Raw genomic sequence first — 26172 nt, 5'->3', positions numbered from 1 at the left:
CCAGCAGTTCTTCCCGCCTGAAATGAAAGGGATTTAACCAATTGATTAGTTATCAAGATTTTGTTTCCTAGCAATTATGGCTGCTGTCAAACTTTTCTAAAATTCTCAGTAAGTTTATTTGGGAAAATTCAAATGAATTCAACCTACTGTTTAGTTAAAAATTGGCTACTGAAACGATGCTGATGCGTTCGTTTTTTAAAACCCATAAGCAATTGAACTAATAGATTTGACAAGACAGCAAATAAACTTACTCAGATAGAAGCAGCGATTGGCTGGTACACAAGTAGATGTAGGGACCTCGATCGCTGCGGGAGTGGGCCTTGCTCGCAGCTCGTCGCTAGACGAGACTTACGGCGTGAATGCTTTATCAAGGCTGTACCGCCGGGCGCTTTTATATCTCGGACTTTTGTATGCCACGCTCCGTTGTGAAGAAGCTGTTCCCGGACTTGGACACACACCTCGGCGAGCCTCGTTGTCTCCCATGAGACCTTTGAAATCTGGGCGTCATCATACGGGGGGGGGGGGATTTTGATGCGGCAGACGATTAAATCCAATATTCTCATCCTCGTCTTTGTTACAATCAAAACCATAACTTTTTAAAAGTTAGTGCGAAGCAAACAGGGGTGACTTCACGTGGTCTCAAATACGCATCGAGCTATTGCGCAAGAAAAACATATTGCATAGTTGTTTTTCTTACGCAACGATTTGCGGACCCAGTACGTTTTTGACAACATTCCAAACTAATTTGGTTTTGCAGATATGCAAAACGGCGGCTTTTGAGGAGGGGAAATTATAAATTCAAGTATTCTAATTCTTATTTTGATTTAAGAAAATGTTACAATTCTTCGTACTTATTGACCTTTATTTACTTTGTGTTCGTTTTAGGAGACCACATGTCATTTGCTGGAGGTCAAAGTATCTGGTATGTTGCAAACGTGTTTCGTTTAACTTTATCTGAAACTGAAGTTGAACTCTATGTGCCTCCTTCCACATTAGGTATCGAGCGGTGTACCCAATCCCATTGAACATTTAAATTGCGACAATGGCTGGTATTAAACTAACGATACCTCTACCCGGCGCTTGGCAACGAACGAAGAATTCGCGCATCACCTCACGCACATTAAGTGTCCTTATCTCTCGGTATGTTCAGCAGCTGCATACGGTATTATGCGCTTTAACAATCTTTCTCTGACAAAAATTCATAAGGATTCTTTTCAGGGATCGGCAGAGCTCGTTCCGTTGTTCTTGGGATGGCGGCAGAGGGGTACCATATATAGTCAACTGACCTGTGTAAACTCAGCCTAATGTTACGTAGGTCGTGCTTAAATACGAGCCGATGCGTAAACAAGCCTAAACGGATTTGTGTGATAAGATTGCTTTTAAGAAAGTGATGGATTATAAATTGTTATATTTAATAATAACACAGTTTCGAAGAAGACAAAGATTTAAAGAAGACAATGTCCGTGGATGAAAATAATTTTTGTTTTATTAAAAGCTGATGCTACACGTGGCTGGTGCTGTGAAGTCAACAGCAGTGGAGCAGCGTGACCTCATTTGTCATCAGCCGTACCGTGACTTTGGAGAGGAGAAAAAAGGAGGAGGAGGAGATAGAGGCTGAAATAATAAAATCCTCCTCTGCTCGGGGGACTACAAGTCCGTGTGCGTACGGTGTGAGTAGGTGAAACAGGTTGGGAGGACTACATATGGCCATACTATGTACTACAGGTTACACACGTGGCAGAGGACATTAGACGACAACCAAAACTCAACAGAGAAGTCTTTTAACGTGTACTGCTTATGAATGGTAACTTGTACAAACAAATGCTGGGCATTGGGTATGCGTTACACTAGTCATGTAGACAGTCCTTGTTTCACTTAATTTTTGACTTTCGGGGGAAGTGCAGGTCATTGACCCCAAATGTCTTGTGTGACGTATCGTTTCTTGTCTTAACGGAGCATATATGAAGTACTGACCAATTCCCTCCCACAATCAAAAGAAAAGCCAGGGTCAGGACTTTGTGCGTTATCTTGTGACGAGTCATTATCATTCTCCAGAGGCGCGGCCCTTGCGGAACTAAATAACATCCGAATTGATTTGTCAACAAGCATTTTTACGACACATGTTCTCACAGCTTGTTGGGCGAGTGGGTAGCATTATTGAAGGGGACAAAGGGCTACATCTTTGCATTGCTGTGATCAGCGGGATACTCGCAAATTCGCTGAATTGATTTGAAAAGGATTCTAACAACACTGCATCGGTTATGTTGGTATAATTTTTAGATGATTCGTAAATCCAAAATGGTTGATTTTTAACTAAAATCAGAATTGTTGTACAGGATTTTACTTTTTTTGAAACCTGTTAAAGGAAACTCCTTAAGTGTGATGGAATTGGATTCCTTATTAGGCTATACACGTGTCTTCGGTAGAAAGCGAAGTCAAGTTCACGGAATTGGTCTCGTTCAGTCACGCCTGGGGCAAAATATGAACGATATTTTCCCTCAACCCATTTTTCATAACTCTTTTTTCCTAGTTACCTAGTAACCCGGTTAAAATGATTCCACAAAGAGGGAAATAAAACCTTTTTTAAATTTTTTCTTTTCTTTATTAGGTCTTAATAAATAGAATTTGGGTCATTCATTATGTACGCAGCAATAGGCCTAGCACTTCCATGTGAATAACAGCTTCCGGTAAATAGTTGAAAAAACGTTTATTTTAATTTACTCATAGCTACACGTGTCTTAATGTGTTTGACCGCTTCTACTGAACGGTCACGGCCGTATACGTAATTGGGTTCCATTGTCATCGTCTAGTTGGGTTTCATGAACAAAGATGATACCAAACAATTTCTTTAGAAAATGTTTTTCTTGCACTAAAATTCAATTAATCGCACAAATTGCGGAATAAATTGAATTTTTTTTTAAATTCCACATTTTTGTTATTTTTCGCATTAGAGGGCGTTTGAGTGCTCTTAGCGGAGTTAGCGCCACCACTTAACCGACTCAACTGCTGACGAACGGTTTTACCATCTCTTTGAAAATAACAACAATATAGATTTCCACTTTCCACAGCAGTTCTCGGAAAAATCTTCTTGATAGAAAATATTTTACTGTGTTATTTAATCAACATGAAACCCGTTGAAAAAATGACTTACCAAGAACTAGTGGAGGCACAGCAAAGGCACAGAAAGATTCTGTCCAACAAGTATGCCCACTTTTTTATTGATAAAGCTCGATTAAACCAACCAGGGCATTGTATTTTATCATTTTCTGTTCATTTTTATTAGAACTGTTTTAAGGAGGTTACCTGATAAAGGACAGAAGTTTATTGAGACTAATAACAAGATTGATGAAAGATTACAAGAATTCAAAGTAGAATCGGATGGATTGTCTGAAATGCTTTCCGGAATGACTTTGTCTGCTTGCCCAAATGTCAACCAAATGGAATGGATAGGAAAAGTTGTGTCTGATAACTCGTCCCCACAGTCAAGTCCCAGTAATCAACAAAAAGCCATTCCTAATGATGAGAGCAGAGATATAGTTGACATACTCTTGACAACAAATCAGATGAGCAAAATTATTATCGATGAAAGGTAATCAACATGAAATAATTGTATTTACCTTCTAAATATTCATGGATTCCCTTTTGAAACAGGACACCTTCAACTGTGGCAGATATCAATGCTCACGAGCAAGATCAATGCTACAAGCGACTGGCAGAAAAGGTAGAAAAACTGAAACCAGTTAACCACCAGTTCAAACCATTCAAAACGCTAAACCATGAGCAAGATCCTGCATCAAAACAGTTTCACAAGTGGGATGAAAATACTGCAGCAACTCCACCCACATTCAGATACAATGGTGGTGCTAAAACCATTCAGATAGATGAGTCTCTAGAGTTGCAAGTTCATCTTGAAGAAAAACGGAAGGTATTATTATCAGCTCAATGTTGTTAAAATTTAAGTAAATGCATCTATTTATTTGATTACAGTTAATGAAACAGGAGCGTTCTCGATTAAAATTCTCTCAAATATCGCCTGATGCTGTACCTATTCATCCCGAGGAACATCATGAAGTCTATGATGATGAGCCAGAAGGAGCGGGTGGCGGTTTGACAATTTGGGTTCCTTTTGAAGCAGTTGCTGATTGTGATAACATCGTGGGAACGCAATAACGGTCTGCTGATTTACTCTATTTGAACTATTTAGAATATGGCTTTGAGATCGTTATGTATAGTTTCATTACGAAGTCAAACCGGTATCGCAAGGCTTCAGAATTCAAATGCCACTAGTTCTCAAAATAAATGGCGTGCTTATCTCGTTCAGAAATGATCAACGGCAGAAAACCCGCAATTTTTCAAATCGTTTAATCAATGGCACGAGTCATGATTACATGCAAAACCGCCATTCTTTTTGTCATTTGTTAGATCGAAGTCTGCATGTCGAATTTCGGCCCGCTTGAAGCTTATACTCTACGATTACTTATCCTTGCGAATGTTGCCACCTGGCCACACAGGTCTTAATGCAATCTGTCGAATCAATACTTGATGATCACGAACGATTTTGAGTTTGTTCGATACCGCAACGCAATCTTACTTTTTTTTTCCACGTACAGAAAGGAAAGCCTGCCTTTCCATACAGCATTAATAGTTCTATTGATTTTGTATGAAGGGATTTGCCATAGGAATTGCTGAGATAGATCCGTTGTAATTCATCCCTCCCTCGCGCAATCTGATTTCGTTCGCCTGCAGTCTGTCGAGCTGCCGTTAATTCCTCCTTTATTGCGTTCTGCTAGTCCATTGGGCACTATTTATCATCGATATTGGAAACTCGGGGGTGTCTATTGCGTCATCTCTCCACGTTCCTTTGCAGAGAGAGAGCGACTTTTTTTTTTTAAGTCACGATGTATTACTGTTTTTGAACAGGAGCCAATTGGCTGTTGTTGTTGTATTTTCCCTGCTGTGTGTTCATTTTGAAAATAGCCAGAAGACGACTAACATCATCAACGACGGCCTTCGGTGATTTTGTCAAGTCAGCACAGCGCTGTGCACTCTCTCACCTAGCAACCTTATAGCGTCTTTTTTTTCCAAAGGGACTTATCACTATAGGGTTCTGTTTCCCCTCAGCACCGGTTTTTATTCGTCAACAACTCAAACAAAAATCGAAACCTTTGATCGCCGTTATTGGAACGTCAGTTGTCAATCAAAAAGACTTCGTGAGTATTTCGTAACGAAAAGTGGTAAAACAGAAAAGGGGGCCTTTGAGCGTTGGTGATAAGATCGTGAGAGAGGAGGGAAGAGAGCGAGACACGCTCTCGAGTCAATCGATAATAAACGCCTCCTCAAAGTGTGATTGGCCCTATACTAGACTAGCATGGGATCCATAATTTTGGTCACCGGATATATATGCACACGCAGTGGGAGAGAGAGTCCGGCTCGGGCTGCAATGTAACGTCGTAGTTCGAATTTCTTCTCGTATATTTACAGGAAACTCGAGCGACCGAGTGTAACGAACCCAATTAAACAATTTAAATGATTCAGTAACGCCGATGAATATTACAACAGCAGCCGTTTAAAAGAATCGTTGAGCTGGGCAGCGCCTCCACTAACATACAAAACTATAGAAAAATGGGAATATAATTTTTGATAATATGCTGTCCATCACGCGCCGTTTTGATAGAGACGTCCTTGTTGTTGTTGTTGTTTTTCCATCTCTGCGCGAAATAAATCTCTAGGCGGGAGTGTCGTGGACTGTTAGCAAACATTCCGGTTCCAACTGGTGAGTGGGTCGCCCGGATCGATTGTTTGCCGAACGACGCAATTTTAAAAAGGGAAAAGATTCGCTTGTTCAAATCACATCTTTTATTATACAAAGTGCATGAAGGGCTTGAGTGTATCCTAGAGCAATAACGCGGGGTCTTGTCGTACATTAGTTGCATCTTGTAAAGTGGCGTGATGGGGGAAATGACGCCATTAAGATATTTGTAGTAGTCGTGATTTCAGTGCACGCGTTCGTCGACCAGTTTTAAAGGGCACCACAAGCACAAAGGACTAGGAATTAAACAATAGTCGAGCGACACACACACACACACAAACAACAGCGATCTGCGCAAGTCCTCCGTCCAGCCTTCGATCGCTCTTTGCCGGGAGATTTCTCTCTCTCTCTGAGAATCTTAGATGTATCAATCGAATTGGGCGCATCAGCTGACTCCGCACTCCGCCTCCCGTGACGTCGGTATAAACATATCACGAACGCGCCCGATAGTCCTTGGTCGGAGATACTGGAAATCTGGTCTAGGCGCTTAGACGGAGCGTCGTTGTCAATCAGTGCTAGTCGGCGACGTCGAGCCCTTCGCACGGTGGATCAGAATCATCAAGTGCGCCTATCTTCTTTTCCAGTTCAAAAAAGGTTTTTTTGAACGAGTCATGTTCTAAAAGTATCCACAACAGAAAATATATAGAAACCCGCCAAACCACCTACACTACAATCCAACAGTGAATAAGACTCGCAAACGATGGTAAGTGTTGTCCAATTTGTCATCGATGGCTTGTGTGTGTGTGTGAAGGAACAGATTGCCATGATCTAAAATATTGGATTTTTATCGTACTTTTTTCCCTCTCTTTCTGAAATGGGAATTAATTTGTCTGAATTGGACTAGTTATCATCACAAGTGCACTCATTCCATCTCTTTGGCAATCTAATTCTTCGTTCCGACCAATTAGCCTTGAATTCGCCGCCAATTGATTGGCTGAATTTCGTGACTGTTGACGACGAAGGAGCAAAAGGAAATAGTTGGATGCGATTCAGCTATTATTATAGTTGCCTGTCTACCCACATTGAATTAGGTCGATGAGATATATAGTCAAGTGGAATACAATTTATATTCACCGCCGCGTTGTCGTCATCGACGCCGACCCACGTGAATTTCTCTACCCTCCTCCTTCGCCTCTAAAAAAGGGACTGCTGACGTCGTTCTCTCTCTCCCGTGCTTGTTGGCATGATTTCGGTAAAAATAAACGCAACACCCGCATACCGCGACGATCCATGGGCGAGCCTCCACACATTCTAATTCGGTACACACTACCATCTGTGTAAACGTTGTTTTCCCCCCTAAACTCTCTTCCGCTTTGCATCAGTTGCGGTTAAATATAATGCAAGTCATCTCGTATGTTGTATTTGCAAGATTTTGCGTCGACGTTGACTTGGGAGCCGATCCAAGAAAATGGGGAGAGACAAAGGGGGGATGATGGAGGATGTTTGTGTGTCAGTGACAGCAGAATAGCTGATATCGAATAAAGTTGGGTTCTTTTTTACTCTTATTCTTCTTTTGTCTTTTTCAATGAGATTGTCCCAGGATCGGCAGCTTGTTTTTCTCGCTCTCGTCCGCTTGTCCCGAGATTACATACATCTGAAACACGAGGTTCCAAGGTCCGCGTGCTGTGACCTATCGGACCGGCCTGTCGGCTAGACTCCTCCGATGTAAAAATGTAATAACGGCCCACAAATTGTTGTTTTTTCACCCCCCTCCAAAGTGATTTAAGTTTGAGCGATAACACACACACACAACATTTCAAACTCAACTTGAAAGGCATCTGTTATTGACTCGTTTAACCACGACTGAATCAATAAAGTGAACGCGTCAATCGCCTTGCACCCCCCCCCCCCCTCACCACCACCACCCCAGTGACGCAGCAACATTTTATTACAAGTTAATCCTTCCTTTTTTCTTCTTCTTCTTTTCCGCGTCGCAGGATCCTTTTTAAGAGCTAGACGACTTGGCTGGATGCCCAATCTTGTGTGTATTATCGCTGCCGGTTCCGGTTGAACTATTTGACTTTTGTTTGACAGTGTTACGACGTTCCTTTTTTTCCCCTTTTCCTCTGGCGGGAATTATTTTATCGTTTAAAATGTCACGATGAAAATAAGAAGTACTTGAAAAAAAAAAAAAAAAAAAAAAAAAAAAACTTTTTTTGTTCTTTCGTCTGAAACGAGAATTTTTTTTTCAGTCGTGAATGGAGCGTCGCTCTGAGGTTGCTGTTTAGACTCGGCGGCTGCACTCACGCACATTCTCTCACGCCTTTCTTTTTTTCAACACCTCCACGTGATACGTTACACGATCCGATTATCCTCTTCTCTTTTTCTTTCTTTCATCTTCTTCTTTAAAACAAACTGAAATGTTGGACTCGAAATTGTCGAGTATCAGTTTGATCGGGGATGGTTTGACAGTGACCGGATGCCGGTTAGTAATAACATCCCGATTTATTTCTCCAGGGAATTGAACGGAAGAAGAAGAAGAAGAAAAAAAAAGAACTTGCAATCGATTATTGAGTTATTAAATGTGACTCGCACTGTGATATCTAAACCCAATGTATGGCTCGCCCACACACACACACCCAGCAACTTTTTCTTCTTCTCATTTCTTCTTCTTCTTTTTTAATATAACACACTAGTCTGTCTTGTTAGTTCGCCCTATGGCCGCCGTGTCGCTTCAGTTGTAGACGAACGAAAATGAGAAAGGAGGGGAGAAAGGGGGGGAGGAGGGGAATGAGGTACAATCGCGGGGTGGAAACGGGAGCGCGCAGCACGCATATGTTTATAACGGGAAGGGGGGAGTTGCGTCAGTCTCCGTTGGCTGATCCCCAAGCCATGGGAGTGGGGGGGGGGGGGGAGCGGGAGGCCGAAACCGGTTTTTTTTTGTTGTCTTCCATATGAGCGTTTCTCTCCCCCTCCGTCTCCCTTTCGGTTTTTTCTTCCTATCTATGCGTTTGTGTGTGTAGTATCGTTCAGTCCCTTCCCCCTCTTACTAACTGCGTGTGCTGGGCGACCGAGTGAGTTACAACAGGAGCAAGTTGCGTCAGTCTCTGGGCTGCAGCCATGATGTTTCGGTCGCTCTGAAAACTCGGCTCTGCAGCTCTGTACACGCTACTACCTCCATCCCTCTTCAACCCCCCGGGCCAACGTTTTCGTTGAAATTCGTTTTTTTCTTTTGTTTTTCCTTCCTCCTACGTGAAAAATAAAATATTTAGTTAAACTCGTACAGCCTTTTGGTGTTGTATCTGTGGTACCGATAGTTATTGTGTGTCCAGTGAATTTCCCAGTGAAACAATTTTATCTTTCAAATTAAGGAAGGTGATCCCTCACAATAACTATCGTTATCGAAAAAAACACACACAGACTTTAAACTTTTGAATTTAAAAAAAAGAGATAGGAAATCATGGCTAGTAAAGATACGAGACAGGTAAGACCAATTTAATATTTGAGAAATTCTAGACCCCCCTCAACTGCCTATTGTTCATTGTGTCTTTTTTTTTTTTGCTTTTCTCTTAAGTAATTCCTGGGAGTCGGTCAATTTTGGTTGTTTTCCTATTTACCGGCTCCCGGCTGATCAATCTTGATCGCAACCGGTTTTCCCGTACAAACACAATTTGTATTTCATACTATTTCTAGACTCTCTAGACCGCATTTTTTAGACCCTTGTGCGGTGCGCGGTGCGTAATAATGACACGCGACCGCTGGCTCCTCGACAGGCATTTTCGTCCCAAGCTAATTGAGCGCCGAACGTCTGGGTTTCCTTTGTTTGACCCGCTTGATTGATTTATTTGATCGCCGGTTTTCACCTTAAAAGGCCAACGCGCTACCCTATCCTCTGTTCATTAGGAACAACTTTCGGTCGCTAATGGCTTTTCGGGAAAAAACAACAACAACAACAACTTGCTATTTAAAATAGTATCCGAGGACAAATCAAGGAGATATTGTTGGTTTTCGCCCAACTCACGTCAATTGTCGTTAATTGAGTAAGCAATTCACGTTGGCTTATTAACAAGGTCCTTCCGAAATTCCCTGTCTTGTCGGGGGAAAAAAAACAACGTAGGACAATCAAAGGTCCAAAGTTTTTCGGTTCGTTATTGTGTGTATAGAAGAGGACCCTTTCACCTGCTGCTGTCGATTGTCATTCAAATGCCAGCCACGGAAAGAGCACGTGATTAAAAGGAACCAGTTCGTCTCTCGCTCTCTACACACAGCGTGGATGTTACGCACAATTTCTAATTCTCCACCCCACTCCTCCTTGGCAAGGTGAAACTCGTGAAAATGAGGAAAAACAAAATGGAAAAAGTAATCCGACCCGCAGCGGCCATTTTTCTGTTCCTAACCACAAAAGTTGTGGTTGGGAAAAAACTAAAAAGGCCTTTCCTTCAAATGTTATCCGATAGTTTTCATTCTTTTGCGGCCGCCGGCCAGTTGATAGAATAGAATCTTTTCCAGTAGCCAAAAATGAAACAAAAGATGATGAGAGAGAGAGAGAGTCAAATGGGAGAACGAACACAAAATTATGGTTTCGTGCGTAATATCAAATGACTTGACGACGACGGATGGATATCCACCACCACCACCACGACGATAATTCTCAATCCATTTCAAATTGGAGCTGACGAAAAATGAAAAAAAAAAGGTTCGAATTTGAACTCACCCGCTCGAAAGATCACGCGAGAAGATGCTGATTGTTGGGATTTTCTGGCGCGGCATCATGAAAATCGTACGCCCGGTCAAATGTTCGCGATCACTTGACACCCGTCCATAGACTTGCCCGTCGTTATCATTACGATGGAGATTGGAATTTGACGACGTGATCAAAATGCGTGCGAGAGAGAGAAAAAGAGTGCGGTACTGACTCGGTTCAAACATCTCACACGCCTCGCCATTTTTCGACATCCCGGCAGCTTCTTAGCTTGTTCCGCGCTGGATGGGACCCGCTCAAACGTTTTTTTCTCCCACGTCATTCCTATTGTGAAACACTATCCGGGAGAGAGGGGGGGGACTTGTGCGGGACATCTTCCAAGTCGTCAGCTGCTGCTGGCACGTCTATACGCACGCAGTGTGTAGTCTAACTTTATAATGAAATACCTACTTAGTTTCAGATATGTAGCTACAGCTCTAATAGCAGCGCTGTACAAAAGAAGATGGCGTCCTTTTCAACGGATGTATCTGTAGGATTCTATGGGTGGATCACAAAGGACAGGGTCACTGTCCTATCCGCTCAACATACGATTCTATTAGGAATCTGGTGGGAGGAATGGACAGTTTGTATACGCGCAGTATATGTGCCGTGTGGGGGCGGATGGCGTGTGTTCTTTGGCTGTTTGATGGATGTGAACAGCGAAGCCTGAAGGCAATCAGGGTCATCCAGGGGTCGGATAATAGACGGAGGGAAAGAGAAAAGATCCTTTCCAAGTTTCATGTTGGCTCATTAACATCAAAACAGACATTCTCGTCTAATGTGTGCAACTGTAAACCTTAAAGCCATTTTCTCTTTTGCATTCCGGACAAAACAGACCGGCGAGAGTAAACAAGATGCCAAAAGAGCAGATCCAGAAGCAACCAGCCCGGAATGCGATGGAGAAGACATCTGTGAGGTATTCAATTCATTTTTCCTATACGCATTTGGTTTTGTGTTTTGTTTTAATTTTGTCTTTTTTTAAATAGATACACGATATTCCGATTCCGCCGGACGGTGGATGGGGATGGGTGATTGTCATGTCTTCCTTCCTCTGCAATCTCATCGTCGACGGAATTGCCTACACTTTCGGCGTCTTCCTCCCGAAATTCGTCATCTACTTCAACGAAGGCAAAGGAACTGTGGCCTGGGTCGGCTCGCTCCTGGCCGGCGTCTACCTGAGCTGCGGGCCCATCGTCGGGGCCCTCACCAACAAATTCGGCTGCCGGACAACTTGTATTATGGGCAGCGTCATCGGCATGGCCGCTTTCGCCCTGTCTACCTTGTCCAATTCGGTGGCCATGCTCATGGTCACCTACGGCATCGTCGGCGGAATCGGATTCGGACTCATCTACCTGCCGGCCATCGTCTCCGTCGGCTATTACTTTGAAAAGAAACGAGCCCTGGCCACGGGCATCGCCGTCTGTGGATCTGGTTTCGGTACCTTCGTCTTCGCACCGCTGGCGGCCATGCTGCTGGAACACTACGACTGGAAAGGAGCAAATCTCATCCTGGCCGGCATCATCTTCAACTGCGCCGTGAGTTTTCTGTCAATCTCCGTGCGAAATCAATCCAATTCTCATGACAATCCTCTTTTTTTTCCTTACTCTCTCTTCACGACTGACAGGTTTTCGGTTCCTTGATGAGGCCCCTCGAGGCGCCTAAGAAAAAGTGCAAACCTTTACTGCAGCGGATGGCGGAGGATAAAGCCGCCCAGCTGGAGCGCGGCTCTCTCATGGGCTCCCAATATTTCACAGTCCAGTTGCCAGACGGTTCCTACGAAAAGAGGCTCAAAGTGCCTGTCAACGTCGATCCCGGAGTGCACTCGAGTTTCGATCTGGATGAGGTGATTTTCGACTACACGACTGTACCGGAATTTGACTTGATTCTCTTTTTTTTTTCTTTATTTTTTCCCTCCCATTTTGTCAGCTGTCAGGAGCTCACGCTGCCGCCCGCATGCCGACCATCAGCGAAGCTAAAGGCGATCCTTCCAACGGCGATGCCGCCCAGTCCCAGGAGAAAAAGGAAGACAAACAAATGAAAAATTCCCAACTGAAAGATAATTTAGAAGACGACACCAAAGAAAGTGACAAACTCCTTGAAGACGGTAACTACCCCAAAAATAGATTTTTTCTTTTTTATTCCGGCCATTTGTATAATTCAATTTTCATTCCGCGTGACGGGTGGATCTGATAGGCAAAGCTGCGGCCGCATTAAGGGGAAGCCGTACCAGCGTCTCGAATGGCGAAGCGAGCAACATGAAGCGCCGTTCGGCTGGCGCCAGTGGCAGTAAAGATGATGTGAGCAGCTTATCGGCTTCCAAGAAGGATTTGGCCCGCCCGCTGGCCCGTAAAGATGTCTTCTACACGGGCAGCGTCACCAATCTGCCAGAATATCAGAGCCAGAAATCACTGGGCTCCTACCGCCAAAGTATTGTATCGATCCCCAAAGCCGTTCAGTCTGGCAAAGCCGGAAAGAAATCCGGCGGCGGCGGCTGCTGCCGTTGCATACCGGAATCGGCGCGTAAAGAAATTTCCGGCCTTATGGATTTCTCCTTGATGAAAGATCCCGTCTTCCTCTTCCTCGGCGTCTCCAACGTCTTCGGCATGTTGGGATTCTACGTCCCGTTCGTCTACATCATCGACGCCGCCACCACCAAAGTAAATTAGAGCCGACTTGATTATGATGATTCACGATAATTTCACTGGGGATTATCAAAACTGATTCAATTAATTCCTCCCAAAAAAATCCAGGGTATCGACGAAGAAACGGCCGCCTTTCTCCTCTCGATTATTGGCATCACCAACACTGTGGGCCGTCTCATTTCCGGCTACATCTCCGACTTCCCGGCCGTCGATTCCCTCTTCGTCACCAACGTTTGTATCGCCGTGAGTGGAGTGGCCGTTTTCTGTGTGCCATTCTGCTACGATTACGTCGGATTCTGCATCGCCTCTGGCTGTTTTGGCCTCTTTTCCTGTACGTCACCCGCCCACACAAGTTGATTTCAGTTAGAATTTCTATTAGAATTCATTTTGTGTTTTTTATTTTTACAGCGGCTTTCATTGCACTTACTTCCATCGTCCTGGTCGATTTGCTGGGCATTGCACAACTCACCAACGCGTTCGGACTTTTGTGTTTGCTGAGAGGCGTCGCCGCCATTGTCGGACCTCCGCTTGCTGGTAAATTGATTTTGGACTTTGTTTGTTTGATCCGATAACTTCATTTTCCATTTCTTTCTTTTGACTTTTCATTGTAGGTTCCGTCTTTGATATGACGCAGAGTTACGACGTTCCCTTCTGGTTGGCCGGCATTTTCCTCTTCATTTCGTCGGCCATTTCCTTTATGGTGCCATTGGTCCGGCGCTGGGTCAAGCGCAAGGAAGACGCCGAACTTGCTAAATCAGCAGGTATTAAATGAATCATCTCAATTGAGAATTTCTTGGATTCGAACAAATTATTGCGGGACCACCAGACACCAGGAAATCCATCGAAATCCCATCGATTCGTCGTGTCATGTTTATTCATACCGGCGTTGCTAGTTTTTATTTTTACACAAGTTTCAATTTAAAAATGAAAACAAATTTTTTTATTTCTTTCACAGGTGAAATGAAACAACTTAAATCCAGTGAAGGTTCACCACGGGCCGTTCAAACATAGGCGATCGATACATCCATCGGTCTAAATATTTCAAATTGGTTTTTTTTTTGTTTTTTGTTTATTATTTTTTTGTTTTTAGGTTAAAGTTAATATCAGATTATATTAGTCAATTCTGAACATGAAATTCGGATGATTTTTAGATTTCTATAAAAAAAAAGGCAAAGCTGAAAATTGACGTATCATCCGTCGTCGTGTGGATCCCTTTATGTCTAAAGGCTACTCGATTTTTCTTTTTTCATTCACAGAAAAAACTTTTGATATGATTCATTAAAAAAAAAATAAGACAACACAACCCCATCATTTGCATTTGATTACCACGTGACGAATTTAAACCGAACCGACAGGAAACGCCAAATAAGTGCAGTGCTAGTTGAAACCGGTCTGCGACTTCTTCCTGTACGCATCTATTATCATCTTGAAAAAAACAAAACAAAAAACAAATGAATGACTAAATAATTGACTGTTATGGTTCGCAATTTCCTCTCTCTCTTCCCCTCTACCAGTCGGCGTGCGACGGTCGTCTATAATATCGCCTCCTTTCTCCGTATCCTGTTTCATCCTCTACTATAAAATATGCTGTCATTGGTCAATCAATCCGCATCATATTCATTTGGATGTTCTTATTTAGTGATCTATTCTTTTTATTTTTCAATCAGCAGCGCAAAAAATCATTTGCGAAATTTTATTGTTGGCTGTCATTGTTGGTAGTCGAAGAGAAAAGATGGATGTTCCTTCCTGTTTTTGTTTTTTCGCCCGCAATCAGAGAAAGTGTTGATGTCATATTGTTTCGTCGAAGCGAAAGGGGGAAAAAAGAAAAAAAACGAAAACAATATATTCATTTCATTGTCGAGCTGATCAATGTAATAATTTGCTGCAAAACCTTTTGAAAGGTTGAAATAGTTTATGCTCAATCGGGTGTTGAATGTCTGAAATTAAGGAATGAAAGGAGAGAAAATATAATACAATAGATCAACAAAAGAAAAACAACAACAATATAAATAATAGATATCGTGAATTTCACTCTGCGAGGAAAATCCCAACGGACGGGAGGGGGTATACGGCCTGAATAGGATCAAACTGTTTATAACTTGATCAGGATCTAGTTACGGAAGAGTAATTGCATAATTCATCATTTAAATCGATTCTTCTTCTTCCAAGTCAAACCCTTCAAAAGTCCCGACATGTATCGATCCTGGAAAGCAGCAAAAATTTTTCTCCATTCCCAGTGAACTATAGACAAAACGCCAGGGGGGGATTATAAACGTTGCAACGCAGGATCGATTTTCTGCGCGTTTCGGCTGTGAGGAAGACAGCGAATAAGGGTGGGGGATTTACTACTAGGGAGAGAAAGAAGAGGGATTTGGCGGCAGCAGCATAGAAGAGACTGGGCGACGTAACACAAAACAGAAAATAAAAGCCTTAGTAGACTACTACTACTACTACTGCTCTACACACCGCCATTTGCCCGTATATAGCAGACGCCGCCACCGACTACACACAAGTCGTTCCCGATTCACGTCAGTCTGGCTGTTGCATTCGACGGGGCCGCCTGTGCCTCCAACTGGTTTCCCTCGACTCTTTTTGTTGGTGTGTTTTTCCTTTCGTTCGTTCGTGTGTTTGGTGTGTTGCTTTGTTGGAATCGACACTTCCCGTCACGATTATTATCGTTTTTTTTTTCAGTGGCATTGTGTTGTCTCGACATATCTACTACACAGGGTCGTGGTTCAAGGCAGCTGATGACTGTAAGTTTCTCTCTTCGGATACTGCGATGTGCATTTATCGTGATTCGTTCGCCTTCATTTTGTTTGAAGAAAGTTTTCCCTTTTTTTCTTCTTAATTCTCTTCTTCTTCTTTTTTGATTACAATATTATTATTATTATTATTTCACGCGATTGCGGAAACTGGTTATCTTTCACAGCGGTGTTTTTCATTCCTCTCCATCGTCGTTTGTTTTGTTTCTTTGGAGTTGAGTTCGCATTGGGAAATCGACGATAACCTTTTTCGTTTTCGTGAATTCTCTTAGTCATTTTTAGCTGTCTCGAATTTCACGTGGTCTCGCTAGTGAAACCGGCGCCGTTTCGCCGTCTGCTAGGACACGAAAACCGATAAACCACCACCACCAACCGTGTGTACAATAATCGATTGAAAGTTTTCGCTGCTGCTTTGATGCAATCGCCTTATTTCTGTTGGCCCAGCAGCGACACGATTCAATTCTTTTGTCAATTGCTGAATTCGAACCGGGTGTTTTCATTATTTGACACTCTTATTTTGGCTATCTATTCAATTTTCATTCCCTTGCCCAGGGAAGAAATAAAAGCGAGAACATTTTTTTGTGTGTACACGCCATCGACCAGTTTTCCCTCCCATTCGTTTTTTACACAATGCTGCACGTAACGTGCGTGAACGAGTGAAAGGCGACGCCTGGAGCCTCGAATCAGCACGCCATTTTCTATCCCACATCGTTTTTACAATCTCCCGGAACGGGGAGAGACCCCAAACATTTTCGCAAAATCAAAGCGCAGCAGAGCAATGGGCGTGTATCTGTCTAGACCTTAATTGTCCGTGATGTCGCAACACTCTTGCTGGTTACTTTATCTTATTTTTTCCCATTAAATAAGAAAAAAAACATTTTCCGATTTATTTTTGGACTTTGCCAACAAGTTTCACAACTTGTAGAGCTCGTTATTTCCCCCTTGGGCAATTTTCAACTCTGTCAAGTTCTAACGTAACCCAAAGCGAGAAAAACCCCCCAAAAAATAAGATCGAATGTCGGAATGGATTGAATTCAGTCGTTGTTCTTTTGTTTTTAGCCCCGGATAAAAAAAACATCTCCTCCACTCTTTTTGCTGGTTGATGGTTTCTTCTTTCTTCTTCGGGTTACACAAGAAGGGGCGCCAATAGGAAAAAGGAAGAAGAAGAGGGGGACTCGATTCGTTTGGTACCGCATCTAGCGTGTCGTGACTCATTTCATCGGGGTTTCTCTTTATTATATCGTGACATTCTCTTTTTGTTTTTTTTTCGACTAGCTGTAGGGGGAAAGAAAAGGGGACGACTTTCTTCGTGTATATACGGTGATACTCTATGCCCTTTCTGTTTTTTTTAAAATACCTCAGTGTATAGAGGAAAATGAATATCTTTTCCTCGTATTGATTTCTCTAGCTCTGAAATGGAATCGAATTCGCTTAGTTGCTGCCCGCATGCATTTCGTTTCGCCAACGACTTTTGACCAGATATCGCTACACACCTGCAGAAGAGGAAAACAAAGAGCGAGAGAAAGAGAACGAGGTTGTGGGTCTAATAATAGACTCACTCACGACACTGGGGGGTGGGCCAACATGCGTGACTTTTAAAAAAGACGGTCGTTCAAAATATATTCCGTTCCGCAGTTTAGAAAAAGCAGAACAAAAATGTCTGGGGCGGTCGTTAAAAAATTTGTTTCATCACAAATTGGTAGATCGATCGAAGTTTTGAGAAAAAAAGAAAACCGAAAATGCGGCGGTGGGGGGAGAGAGAAAAATTTTCCCCCCGAGTGCGGATGTACTGGAGAAAAAATGAAAAACAGCGATGGAGGGGGGGGAGGTTACGACTAGTACAGCGGCCTTACACGTGCTGAGAGAATTCGAGGAGGGTGGGGGGATATTACGGCACGGAATATTATAAAGCGCCACAGCAGAAACCCATCACGCCGGGCTGCTCCCCCCTTCCTTTTTTTTTCTTGGCGTTTGGAAAATAAAAGTAGGTCAGACAAACAATTTTTTCGAACCCTCGACTCATCCTCCACACACACACACGCGCACAACCCTCCCTCTTATATATACGTATACTGGGGGGAGAACAAAATATAACGTAACCGAAAAGAAGAAGAAAAAACCCATATAAAGGATGTGAACCGAAATTCCCGTTATCTCTTTTGTCGTTTGAAAAATGTATATAAAAAGTATAACTGCCTTTATAATCAGCCCCGGAGCAAAGAAAACAAAAATGGCTGCTCTTTCTACTTAAAAAAATAAATAAATAAATAAATAAAATCCCCGCTATTGAAATAATATTTCTTTTGATAGACAGCAGTTAAGCTTTGGAAAGCTGTTTATTTTTTTCGTGAATCCTTTCTCTCCCGGCGTTGTTAAACAAATTCATTTTCAGCGGAAGGCTGCAAGTGTCAAAAGTTTATTTGAGAAAGATTACGAAGACTTTTGAGAGCTTTGGTACAATTCCAACTATGTGGAAATGCATCTCTAGATTGTGTAATTAGACACGTATTGAAAGCTAAAATGTCGGGGGGTGACACGTATACAGTTGTCTACAATTTATATGTGATCGTGTTATAGTAGATAGACGATTGTCATGGCAACACGTCGACGGCGTCAAATTGTTAATCTTGTTAGTTGTTTAAACAGGAACCTATTGAAGGATATATACACCACGTACTCTGAACTTTGCAACTTATATAGCTTTCTTTGTTTTTCTCCGTGTATTATAGACTTTGTTTGTTTCAAACTGTAATCTAACAATAACAGAGCTAACTAAGTCGATAGTCTTGAACCGGAATGAACCGCTCAATTAACGTTTCTATTATTCCAATTTCAGGATTGTTTGTTTTTTTTCCAACTTTATTGATATTTGAATAAAACATTGTTAAAATGGCGACGAACAAATCTGCAGTGGAATTGAAAGAGATGAAGAATGGTGAAATCGTGGAAGAAGATTCGGATGACGGACCAGCTCACATAGTTCCGCCGGATGGCGGATGGGGCTGGGTCGTTATGATCGCCTCCTTCTTCTGCAACATCATCGTCGACGGTATCATCTTTTCGTTCGGACTGGTCGTCACCAATTTGGCCGAAAGTTTCGAAGTTCCCGTCTCCACCGTCTCGTGGGTGGCATCTCTCCTGGCCGGCTTTTACCTCTTGGCCGGTAAGTTCCTTTTTCTAACCATAATAATTTAACTCTCTCAACACAACACCAAATTGGGTATAGTGCTCGTTTAAAAAATGTCTAACCGTTTGTCTTGTCGAACGTGAAGGAATGCGGGGACTATTTTGACACGAAATATGTTGGGCAATTGTTTTGGTTTGTTTTTGAATATGGTCACGGATACCAAAGTTTGTCCAGCAATGTATCTTTAGCTATATATAAATATATATAACTGTAATCTTGTCTGTGACGTGTAATCTGAACTAGCGTGACTAAAAATGTGACGCGTGTCCCGCTCAAAAAAATGTGTACAGGACCTTTCGTGTCATCGTTGTCGACTCGGTTCGGTTTTCGGACGGTGGCGTGCGCCGGGAGCGTCGTGGCCGGCTTAAGCTTTGCCGTCGCCTCGCTGGCCATGTCCGTCGAGTTCCTCTACGTCTTCATCGGCGTATTGGGTGGCATCGGCATGGGTCTGGTCTACGTTCCAGCCGTCGTCGCCGTTGGTTTCTACTTTGAGAAGAGGCGAGCCCTTGCCACCGGCATCGCCGTCTGCGGCTCCGGAATCGGGACCTTCGTCCTGGCCCCTTTCACCACCTGGCTCCTCGGCTATTACGGATGGCGCGGAACACTTCTCATCCACGTAAGAGAAAACATTCTTTTTCGTTTATTTTGCCAAACGAAATCTTTGATGGCTTCGCAACTCCATAAACAGACGGCCAGCCGTTTGTTTGTGCTGTATATATTTTGCATAATCTTGTATATATACCCTCCTCCCATCCACTTTGCCGGAATTGTTTATGCGGACACTTTCATAGCCTCGAGTGTGTGGCGTTTAGTTATACATGAATTCGCTTAATTGCAATTAGATGTGTTGTTTCTTTTTAAAAAACAAAACAGGCTGGCTTGGTATTGAACTGCGCCATTTTTGGCGCCATGTTTCGGCCGTTGGAGCCGACCAAGAAGAGCAAAGTGACCCGGCGCCAATTGGCCGACGAAGAAGTCTCGGCTGGAACGCCGTTGATGGTGAGGATCAAACGAGAGCGGGACGAGAAGCTGCGCAACGATGAGCAGCAGGAAACAATGAACCAGCAGCAGCAGACGGACCACTTTCACTCGTCGACCAATTCACTGAATAACACCGTCAAGTTGGTCGGCATCAAAGCCAAACGGTCGTCGACATTAACCGATTCGGCCAGTTCACTCGGCAAGAAGGAGAAGGAGACTCCGCTCCTATTGGCAGCTGCCGGCAGCAAACGCTCGCTGGCCAATCAAGACGAAGTCCAGCCGTTGAATCGAGACGACGCTTTCTACACGGGCAGTTTGCAGCGTCTACCGCAGTACAGAGAAAACCCCGCCAGCTATCACGCATCCGTCACTAGGGTATTATTATTATTTATTGATTCACAATTGAACGAATAATAATTCTTTTTTTTTTAATTCTTTTTAGATTCCGGAAATCGTCGAAGAAACGGACGGAAAGAAGAAATCGAACGGATGCGTGCGAGCCGTTTCCTCGCTGATTCAATTTTCTCTCTTCAAATCTCCCACGTTCAATCTGCTCTGCTTTGCCAGTTTCATCACTTTCCTCGGCTTCTTCGTGCCGTTCATGTTCTTGGCCGCCAGAGCCGAGCAGCTCGGAGCCGACAAGGAATCGGCCTCTTTCTTGCTCTCCATCATCGGCATCACCAACACTTTGGGTCGCGTCGTTTGCGGAGCCCTTTCCGATCATCCCAAAGTCAACGTTCTGATGGTCAACAACGCCGCCCTGACTCTCGGAGGAGTTGTGACCATCGCAACTCCATTCTTCCCCGCCTACGAGATGCTTATCGTCTACGCATGCCTATTTGGCTTATCGATCGGTTTGTGGCTATTATTCTTTTAAATTGTATTATTAATATCAAATCATCTCATCCGTTTTTGATGGATTATATATTGCAGCCTGCTTCGCCTCTCTCCGTTCCATCCTCATGGTGGAACTACTCGGTTTGGAGAATCTGACTAACGCGTTTGGACTTTGTTTGATGTTTACTGGTGTTTCCGCCACGGTGGGCGGTCCCTTGGCCAGTACGTTCAATGTTTTATTCATTTTTATTTTAAATTTTAAATTTTGAATGAATCTTTAAAAAATCATTTTCGGTTGAACACTTTTAATTCAAGGTATGTTTTACGATGCCACGAACGATTATGACGCTTCGTTCTACTTGTCTGGATCTATGATTCTCATCTCCGGCATCCTCTGTTACCCGCTCGGTTACATCAACCGATGGGAGAAGAAGCGGAACAATGCCACCCAACACAACAAGCAAAAAGTTAAGCCGGTTCCCGAACCGGCGCCAGTTGCTGTTGCATAAGAATAACGAAATTCATTTTTCGTTCAAAATGGTTTCGTACCCCCCCCCCCCCCCCCCCTATCGTGCCTCCTATAGTACATTGAACTATTATTATAACAGTATATATACATAATATTTACGAAATTCTAGAAGACAAAATGGCCAGCCACTGAAAAACTGTTGACAACATATGGACGAACCTCATCCACCATTTTTCCTTTTTGATTTTTCCTTTTCAGTTTCTCCCAGTTATAATGCTATATATGCTAAATGAATTGCGGTTATGAAGACTTGTTATTAGTGCAGTGTAACAATTGTGTGCGAGGATGACTTATCCCGGTGAGTGTCTTTTACCGTTTTTCGTGATGGAAATTTCGACTGTAATTATAAATTTTATTTTTGCAACTTAATTGAAACATCAAAAACACAAAGGACATAGATTTCTTTTGAATGCTCAGCCCTAAAAACATTTTTGAAAGTGACTACTACATATCTTAGATTTGAAAAAAAAAGTAAAAAAAAAATATGCACATCTAATATAAATGGTATCAGGGCATTCATTGAAATTGGGGAAGTTATTTTTGGGAATGATTGCTGTGTTCTGTATTGCATTTAATAGTTATTAGTTACTACGATATTCGTTAATTGAAAGCCTGGGGGAGAGACGAATGACAATTTTACAGGAAATCATGCTGTGTAAAATAATTCAGCTATGTTGAATACTTTTTTGTTATTTTTTCTTTCATTTTTCTCTTTCAATTTTGTATCGAAGTGGTTTATTGTGTGTCAATGTTGTCTTGATTCATTCTCCATTATTTTCTAAATGACCGTACACACCTTGCCTTCCTTCTAGTGTAACCGTGTTGGCACGCTTAAATATAATTTACACTTCTGAAATATCTGAAAAGTTTAAGGGAAAAAGTCGAAAAGAACGGTGTTATTCGACACTCTCACAGATGCACCCACAGCTTTATATGTATGTCGTCAATAGACCAACAAAAGAGAGCGCCGCCAAAGCCCTTCGTGACCACACCTGTACACTTGTCAGACGGATATGCGCCTAAATCTGTTTAGTATTCCCGCGCAAGTGTTTGGACGTTGCGGCACAGGTGCGTCTCCTAAACGGAAGTGACCAACTTAACCAGTTCAATAAGAAGGAAACGAGAAAAAAAGGTATCCAATGTGGATCAAAAAGAAAGGCATTTAAGCTTTGAATGAGAGTAACAAAATAAACATGTTGCATTCCTCCAAAAATATAGCTAAATCACATTGGTTTTGACAACATCAGCGGCTTCCGCTTCTCCTCGGACAAAACCAACTAAAAAGTAGGCGTAGTATTCCGAAATTCTTTTGTTTTGCCGGAGCATTGTGGCAATACATAACACGACGCGATAGGGCGGCGCAAAGTTATTCGATTTGCTTTATTCAAGATTCTAACACAATTATGTTTGAATTATTTTTAAATCAGTCGTTATGCTGAACATTTTTGCATTCACAGTTCACAGTCGGACCATGGGTATGGGGCATGGAGAGACAGAAGTGAAAGAAAAGAAGGGGCAGCGAGCAGGAGGAGGAACAGCCGAACAGGAACCCACAGGAGCGCCGTCTTGTCGCTGGAGCGGATTCAAGCAATTTTACAACATTGTGTTTAGAGTTCTGAGTTCTCTCTGCTAAATTTCAATTGTTGATTTGTTGTTGAAATTCAAGTCGGTCACTTGGGTTGTGGGCACGTGGAGATGAAGAAGTATACTAAAATCGTGTTAATCATCTAGTCTGACAATTGTCCCCCTATCCGCCAGATGACGCGAGTGTCTTCATGTGAGGAAGAAATATTTGCCATTTGTTTACGAGACGCTGACTTGATGGTGTATTCCAAATTCATTACGGCATTGAGGTGTCGATCTACATTTTCAGCTATTAAATGTAATTGGTAATGCTAGTTTGTATTTCTTAAATTTAATTAATCTTTGACGTCTCTGTCTGAATTTACAGGCAATCTGGCATATCATTTCACTTGGCCAAATAATGTGACCACTTTGGTCGAAACTGCCGTCCATTTTGTCGAAATGTCGGCCATTGTTAGCTGTACGTCTCATCTCGTGCTGTAACACTTCAGAGCTAGTAAAGTAATTTTGTTGGATCAATTTCCCTTCAATAATGTAATCGGTTTTATTAGTTGATTTTCCGGTCGGAGATGGAGATCCCTTTGCTCAACTGTTGCAGAGATTGAGGACATGACAAAGTCTGAGCTTCATGGATGTTGTATCTTTAACATGGTTTTGTTGCAGCCAGCTGGCGAGAATAATGTGTGTGAGTCCAATTGAGCTGCAGGCCTGCAGCTGCTGCATGCAGTTTATCGAGCTAGTGTTAAAACAAGTGTCACTGCAGAAAACTTCTTAAAATGGTAATTTGATTGATATCATTGGTTGTAACTTGGGAAGTCTTGTGTTGTTTTTGTTATTTTATTTTGTATATGACTGACAAGTTTAACTCTTATATGATGTATAAAATTTAGGGTAATATTTCTTCCTTAATTGTTTCTTCAAAGATAGATGCATTGTTGGTCAACTGTCATTGAGTTAACGATTTCCCTCCAATCAAACTGGAACAAAAATTCCCACTCAGTATTACCAAGTTTCTAACACATTGGAAGTTGAAGAACAGGATTCTTTTCTGGTTTCTTTTTCAATATCAGTTCATTGTTAATTTTAAATTAAAAGCAAGTTTTATTATCGGTACCCTTTTTTCACATTTCAAAATGTTATTGTTTCATTAATGTCCTTTTCCTTTTTAGGAGTTCATGGGAGCTGTTTGTGGTGTTGCTTTTTGGTGTACAGTGGTTTTGCAGTCCCTTTCCAGTTGAGAGATGCTCTGAAATGGAGCTTGTGCAGACTTGCAGTTCAACATCATACTGAGATGTGTCATTTGTCTATGTTGGTGTCCATGCAGTGTTGAACAGTTGGTTGAAATAGTCTATCGCCACAGGTAAACATTTTATGCCAAACGAAACTCATCTTTAAAAGTCTCAATGATTACTCCTTTATGGAATGTTGAACAACTTTGATAATATTCCTGCTTGATAGTATCGGAGAGTCTACTTAAACTGCTAGCAATTTATTTCTGTGGTTACGAATCACTCTAAAAATGGCCTTTATTTTCTTGTTAGATGGTAACAAAAATCTTTGAGCGGTGCCCTTAAAGATGTCCACGAGCACGTAATGCTGTTCCGCAACATCGATGGCGGTAACATAGGCCGAGTCCTCCCTAAATATTTAAGCTAATCGACTTCCGAGAAGGTGAAAGCGCAAGGTGTCAATGTGTTGTCCAAAGCTAATGTTGAGGGTGCAATTTTGGAAGACTACAAGGTCGCATTGACCTTAAACGATGGTCAAAAGGTAAACAGTTATTTCAGTACATGTTTTAGCGATGTTAATTAAAATCTAGAATTCATTTCAGCAGATTTAAACTGACCATGTCGTTGCTGTTGTCGGTTGGGACGCAAACTTCACGGATTTGGCTGTCGTTTCTGGTTCGGAAATAGATTCCAATTTTGGTGGTTATCGAGTAAATACCGAGCTTGAAGCACGATCGATCGTCGGGTTGGTAAGAATTCTTGAACATTTTATTTCATATAAATTGTAATACTTGTGACTGAAACTTAACCAACATTGACTGTTCTGATGTTGTTGTTAGATATGAAGTTCTTGTTAAATTAGATTCTAATTATTGGGTATGGACTTTATTTTTTATTAGGCTGGAGATGTTACGTCTTTTTGTGATATCAAATTGGGTTGTCGTCGTACGGAACATCATCACTTTGCTGTTGTATCAGGGCGATTGCTGGAGAGAACAATACTGGCAACGAAACATGGATGAACAACTGCAGTGCACTGTCCCCAAGTTCATTCTTCGTCGTATTATCAGTACGCAATCGGGTAAATATTCTGTTTCATGGAGTTTGCATCAATTATTTGTTTTTATCTGTTAATGTACCATATTGAATATTAATGTTCAAATCAATTACCGCCTATTTGATTGTAGTGTCGTGCTGTTGCCGTTTGTCGTATCGTTGAAGGTTGGGTCGATCACTGGTGTACTCGTGGCTCCTGGGTATGGCGGATACCAAAGCACCACGCCGCCGCCTTGCTACACAACGACAACATTCGCACCAACCGGTTACTACACTGAGGACCACAATTACTACACCACCAAGGCTCTAGAGTATTACACCGCAGCTAATGCTGCCCCGAGTTAAATCACCAAAGATCCTGAGTATTACACCGCAGCTAATTCTGCCCCGAGTTAAATCACCAAAGATCCTGAGTACTACACCGAGGCTCCCAAGTACTACACCACCAAGTCACCGGAGTACTACACGTATGTTGCCCCAGCTTATACACCGAGGCTCCCAAGTATTACTCAGTTCCTAGCTACTACACCGAGGCTCCAACTTATTACACCACCAAAGCGGCTGAATATACAACGAGCCGCCCAAGTACTACACCACCAAGGCTCCAGAGTATTACACCACAACTTATACTTCCCCGAGCCACTACACCGAAGCCCCGAAGGATTACTCTGCCTCAAGCTACACAGACTTACTACACAGCGGCTGCTGCTCCTTCGTACTACGTTGAACCGGAATACTACACCGAGGCTCCAGTTTACTACACCACAACCTACGCTACACCTAGCTACTACACCGAGGCGCCTAAGTACTACGCTACCAAGGCACCTGAGTATTATACCACTACTCACGCTGCTCCGACCAGCTACACTGAAGCT

At 42.5% G+C, this 26172-nt stretch overlaps 3 protein-coding genes and 2 long non-coding RNA genes across 7 annotated transcripts; 4 read left to right on the top strand and 1 right to left on the bottom strand.

Moving 5' to 3' along the window:
* Positions 1-464: 464 nt before the first annotated feature.
* LOC124342392 lies at positions 465-26061 on the bottom strand. The gene is made up of 3 exons (XR_006918804.1): positions 25982-26061; positions 4113-4123; positions 465-476 (listed from the first exon to the last, which is right to left on the bottom strand). It is a non-coding gene; the product is annotated as an uncharacterized LOC124342392 (long non-coding RNA).
* On the top strand, positions 2945-9009 carry LOC124341916. Its single transcript, XM_046794874.1, has 5 exons — positions 2945-3201; positions 3284-3589; positions 3652-3925; positions 3988-4172; positions 7747-9009. Exons 1-4 carry the CDS (start codon positions 3125-3127, stop codon positions 4168-4170), a joined length of 840 nt encoding a protein of 279 aa, XP_046650830.1. The 5' UTR covers positions 2945-3124; the 3' UTR covers positions 4171-4172; positions 7747-9009.
* Positions 6260-14993, top strand: LOC124341074 (monocarboxylate transporter 14-like). Of its 2 annotated transcripts, none has more exons than XM_046794005.1 (10): positions 6260-6512; positions 11326-11406; positions 11477-12025; positions 12115-12333; positions 12417-12594; positions 12684-13147; positions 13241-13463; positions 13541-13666; positions 13744-13893; positions 14088-14993. In XM_046794005.1, the coding sequence occupies exons 1-10, from the start codon at positions 6510-6512 to the stop codon at positions 14141-14143; spliced, it is 2049 nt and encodes a 682-aa protein (XP_046649961.1). In that variant the 5' UTR covers positions 6260-6509; the 3' UTR covers positions 14144-14993. The 2 variants fall into 2 exon arrangements, with proteins under 2 accessions (XP_046649961.1, XP_046649952.1); XM_046793996.1 differs by lacking the exon at positions 6260-6512 and adding an exon at positions 8874-9233.
* On the top strand, positions 15561-22284 carry LOC124341177 (monocarboxylate transporter 13-like). 2 transcript variants are annotated; one of them, XM_046794178.1, is made up of 7 exons: positions 15561-15730; positions 18731-19057; positions 19372-19697; positions 19955-20437; positions 20505-20916; positions 20996-21121; positions 21215-22284. In XM_046794178.1, exons 2-7 carry the CDS (start codon positions 18784-18786, stop codon positions 21406-21408), a joined length of 1815 nt encoding a protein of 604 aa, XP_046650134.1. In that variant the 5' UTR covers positions 15561-15730; positions 18731-18783; the 3' UTR covers positions 21409-22284. The 2 variants fall into 2 exon arrangements, with proteins under 2 accessions (XP_046650134.1, XP_046650125.1); XM_046794169.1 differs by having other exon boundaries at positions 15562-15885.
* Positions 23205-25702, top strand: LOC124342257. The gene is made up of 8 exons (XR_006918736.1): positions 23205-23310; positions 23380-23508; positions 23564-23791; positions 24182-24372; positions 24554-24782; positions 24847-25025; positions 25141-25322; positions 25429-25702. It is a non-coding gene; the product is annotated as an uncharacterized LOC124342257 (long non-coding RNA).
* Positions 26062-26172: the final 111 nt, after the last annotated feature.

This window comes from Daphnia pulicaria, chromosome 1, assembly GCF_021234035.1.
Source record: "Daphnia pulicaria isolate SC F1-1A chromosome 1, SC_F0-13Bv2, whole genome shotgun sequence".
Classification (NCBI taxonomy): domain Eukaryota; kingdom Metazoa; phylum Arthropoda; class Branchiopoda; order Diplostraca; family Daphniidae; genus Daphnia; species Daphnia pulicaria.
Note: the sequence above shows the minus strand (reverse complement) of the source record. Positions and strands in the feature narration are given on the sequence as shown.